Source organism: Colobus angolensis, unplaced genomic scaffold (genome assembly GCF_000951035.1).
Source record: "Colobus angolensis palliatus isolate OR3802 unplaced genomic scaffold, Cang.pa_1.0 Scaffold53, whole genome shotgun sequence".
Classification (NCBI taxonomy): Eukaryota; Metazoa; Chordata; class Mammalia; order Primates; family Cercopithecidae; genus Colobus; species Colobus angolensis.
The window spans coordinates 6,650,083-6,654,347 of NW_012118821.1; the positions used below are offsets into that span (position 1 = coordinate 6,650,083).

Below are 4,265 nucleotides of genomic sequence, written 5' to 3' on the forward strand. Positions count from 1 at the left end.
GTGGACACTGGGCCACAGGCCTCTCATGTGTGCTGGGCATTTTAAAGGGCAGTGGCTGGAGAGCTGCATCCACATATCACAGGCTGAGGGCTCAAGCCCAGCCAATGACTCCTGCATGGAGTTGCCACCCACCTCCAGAAAAGCCATTCTACCAGTAGACACCATCACAGCACCGCAAACTACAGAGAGCCACAGCCCAGGTTTCATCCAGAAAGGGAGTCACAGGCATGTTCTTATTGAGTTACTAAACTTATAAATCGCAATTACAAGGAGAGTGTTTTGAATGTAATTTTGACACAGAGGGATTTTCTAAATGGCTTCAGTTTCACAAGGAAAATCAACATGAGAGGTGAAGAGTGAGGTGATGCCGTTTCTTCTAACGAATTCAATGTTAGGAAATAAGAAATAAATCTCCAACCAGGGAAGGTAAACTAGGACCTGAGACTGATACTCAAATGCAGAAGTCAAACACACACAAAGCAGCATTTTTAAAATGTGCTTGTGATGAGCAAATAACTGAGATAAAAGGATTTTGTTTTTGTTTTACTTCTTTATAGAATGTTTAACAAGATTTTTTAAATCCCACTGTAATATATCTATAATATTTGCCTGTTATGTTTAGAAGTTTTCAGTTCAATGCAGTTTGCTTTGTAAAAGCACCTGTGGCTTTTAGAAGTAAATTCTCTTTAAAGAATACACTTTCTCCACTTTTCAAAGTCAGCCGGTGGAGTAATGTGTGTGAAATGTATAACGTGGAGTAATGGTGGAGTAATGTGTAACTTCTTCTCCTTATTCAACCAGGAAAATGGTCACAGACAGCCCCGTAAAAGATCAAGTGGTAAAGTCCCCACAGTAAAACTAAGTGAAATGGGAGGTTCTTCTCCCCAACAAGAGCAAAACAGTTAGCAACAGGACTTGGAACTGTGTAAGATATATGATTTCTCAAAATGACTAGAGCATTTTAAAAATGTGAAAATCTGGCAGGCTCTTCCTTAGCCCCCAGAGTTCTCCAGCCTCTGCCAAGAGGCCCTACCCCTGCGGATCAATAAGGCTGCTTTCTTCTTACTGTCTACCTGAAGACTTAGGCCAGAGGCCAGACAGTAACAATTTGGAGGAGAGCCATTTCCGAGCAAAGCAGTTGGACTGAATACAATCAAAGGCGTTTTCTGCTACCTGGGAGAGAAGGGATGAGACCCATGAGCTGAGCTGAATCACCAAAGAGAGAAAACAACAAAAGGTAAATCTAATGGAGATGAGATGTTCCTCTAAACACGTCAATATTATCAAGGAAATGCAACAATACAGGAACCACATTTATAACAGTACATAGCTTACAGCGTTCAAAAAGTTACTACAGCAAGTTTCAAGAAAAACACAAAGAGTGCATAAGGCTTTCTAAATCTCCTGAAACGTCGTTTTAACTATAACTTCTTAAAATGCACATTTCAAGAAAGGCATAAGATGGTTTATATGCACCTTGTTGATTTTCACTACTCAGTTGGAAAAAAAATACCTTCTAAAAAGGATTTTACTAAATGCCATTAGTCATAAAAACAGTTGTCATAAACAGAGTGCTTTTCTCAAGCTGGAATAATCAGATTCTGTCTGAAGAGAGTCACAATCCTTAAAAGACTTCTCCAACAACATGGAGCCATCTAGAAGCGAAGGAGGAGAAAGTCTCTTAGGCCATCCCCAGACACGCCTAGTCTACCACAGAGAGAAAGCCGCCTGGTGCGCTTCTCACAGCACCTCCCTGTCATCTGCAGAGATTGATCTGTGGGGATGTGCCCTAATCACACCTGCCTCCCCCTCCCACACCTAGGTGACCACACCTGGGGCCTCAGCGAACGTTGTGACATAGGTCCCTGAAATCACGGCGTCCAGCCTGACACTGTGAAGCTCAATGGGGCACATAAGGCAAGAAAGATGTTTAGTGAGAGGGGGACGGTGGGGAGGGTTGGGGGAGAGCCACACTTCCCGGAGGCAGGGATTTGTTCCAGCATCGTGCTTCCTCTAGGTGGGTAACGGGTCGTCATCACCTTTACTGCACTTGCACTTGCAGCAAAGTACAAAGGGAGTGGCCAGGAGCAGGAAAGGCGAGGCCACCAAGAGCAGGAGCCCAAATCCAGCAAAAATGCCCACGACCTGGAAGAAGGAAACAAAGGGGTAGAGGTAAGGAGGGCTGGCCTGTAGGTTCCAGAGCTAACGTGTAAACCACACAACCACCTACCTATCCATCCATCCATCCATCCATCCATCTATCCACCCATCCATCTATCCATCCATCCATCTACCCATCTAGCCATCATCTACCCATTCATCCATTAACCATCATCCATCTCTCTATCTATTCATCCACCTACCCATCCATCTACTCACCCACCCATCCATCTACTCATCCATCCAACCATCCACCCACTCATCAATACCGAGACATCATCCACTCATCTATCCATCTAACCATTTTCCATCTATCCATCCACTCCCATCCATCTATCCATCCATCCATCTACCCACCCATCCATCTACCCATCTAGCCATCATCTACCCATTCATCCATTAACCATCATCCATCTCTCTATCCATCCATCCACCTACCTATCCATCTATCTACTCATCTACCCATCCATCTATTCATCCATCTAACCATCCACCCACCCATCAATACCTAGCCATCATCCACCCATCTATCCATATATTATCCATTTATCCATTCCCATCCATCTATCCTTCCATTCATCTTCCATCCATCCATCCATTCACCCATCCACCCACTCACACACCCATCTATTTATTCATCTACCTATCCACCCATCCATCCACCCATCTATCCATCTAACCATTATCCATCTATCCATCCACTCCCATCCATCTATCCATCCATCCATCATTCATCCATCCATCCACCCATTCATCCATCCACCCACTCACCCACCCATCTATTTGTTCATTCACCTATCCACCCATCCACCTATCCATCCACCCATCTACCCATCTAACCATCATCCATCTGCCCACCAATTCACCATCTTCACCCTTCCATTCATACACCCTCCATCTACCCACCCACCCACTCATCTGCCCACTATATATCCATCAACCCACTATAATATTCTTCCCTTCATTTTCCCTCATTCTTCTTTTCCACCTCTTCCTTTCCCTTCCTTCTCGCTTTCTCCACCCTTTTCCATCTAAACACCCAAACATCCATACATCTATATATCCAATTAACTAACAAGTTTCCTCTCAGCAGCCACCCTGCCCCAGACACTACACTTGATGCTGCAAATACAGAAGTGCATACATCTTGGCCCTCGAGGAACACCCTGTCTGGCAGAAAAAGACCAAGATCTAATCAACTGATAACAAGACATTCTACAGAAACTGCCATCAGGTTCCAGGGGTGCAGCCCCCCACACCCCCGCCATGCGAGTGACGGACGCCATTTGCTAGGGGAACGGAGGGTTTCCAATGGCAGGTGGCTGAGATAATGGAGACAAGCAGGTTGTTACTACAGAAGGAAGACTGGAATAGTTCATTTCCGACGAGAAAACAGAAAAGACACAGGCGTAGTGCATCAGAGAATGACCTGGCCCCCTGTCCTTCCTGGAGTTTAAAGCCCAATACTGACTGTTACGTATTTTGATTTTTGTTTGAAAACATGTTTATCCCTAGTTATGAGTAAAGGCCAAAAGCAATAAGCCTCAAATGCAGACATGCCATCATCTGAGTCAGGCAGCATGGCTGGTCAAAGAGGCACAGAGCCTGCTTTCCAGCCAGCCTCGCCATTCGCAGAATCCCAACCCAGGCACGCAGCCTGCAGAACTGAGACCGAAGACAGGGCTAGACCGCCACCTAGTGTTCAAAGTGACCAGTAAATGCAAGCACCAGCACATGGTTCTCATTCCAACTCAGCCTTCACTTCTCCCTGGGTCTGTTTTCTCATCTATAAAATAAACAATGGAAGTAAAAGACCTTAATGGGTCATTATCAGCCCTAAAATATGAGACTCTACTAAAGCATCCCAGATGTGTGGAAGAAAGTACACCTCGACTGAGATTTCTCCTGAAAATCAACACCAACACACACAGGTACGTGCACGCATTTATAAACTAGACTGCATTTAATAAATTATGTCACATTGCATTTATACATTAGACTGTGCTAATGCTGGGATCCACGCTTGCTGCCCAGTTGGCTACGTTCATTTGTCTGAACAACATTTCGACGGTGGAATTACCCAACGTGAATTCAGGTCGTGCTTT

General features: G+C 44.9%; 1 protein-coding gene across 1 annotated transcript in view; it reads right to left on the reverse strand.

The window, feature by feature from the left end:
- Positions 1-767: 767 nt before the first annotated feature.
- Positions 768-4,265, reverse strand: part of RNF144A (ring finger protein 144A) — a 61,914-nt gene continuing 58,416 nt past the window's right edge. Inside the window, exon 8 of the mRNA XM_011960945.1 lies at positions 768-2,145. Within this exon, the coding sequence (XP_011816335.1) occupies positions 2,014-2,145 (132 nt within the window). The 3' untranslated portion in view covers positions 768-2,013. The remainder of the gene's footprint in view (positions 2,146-4,265) is intronic.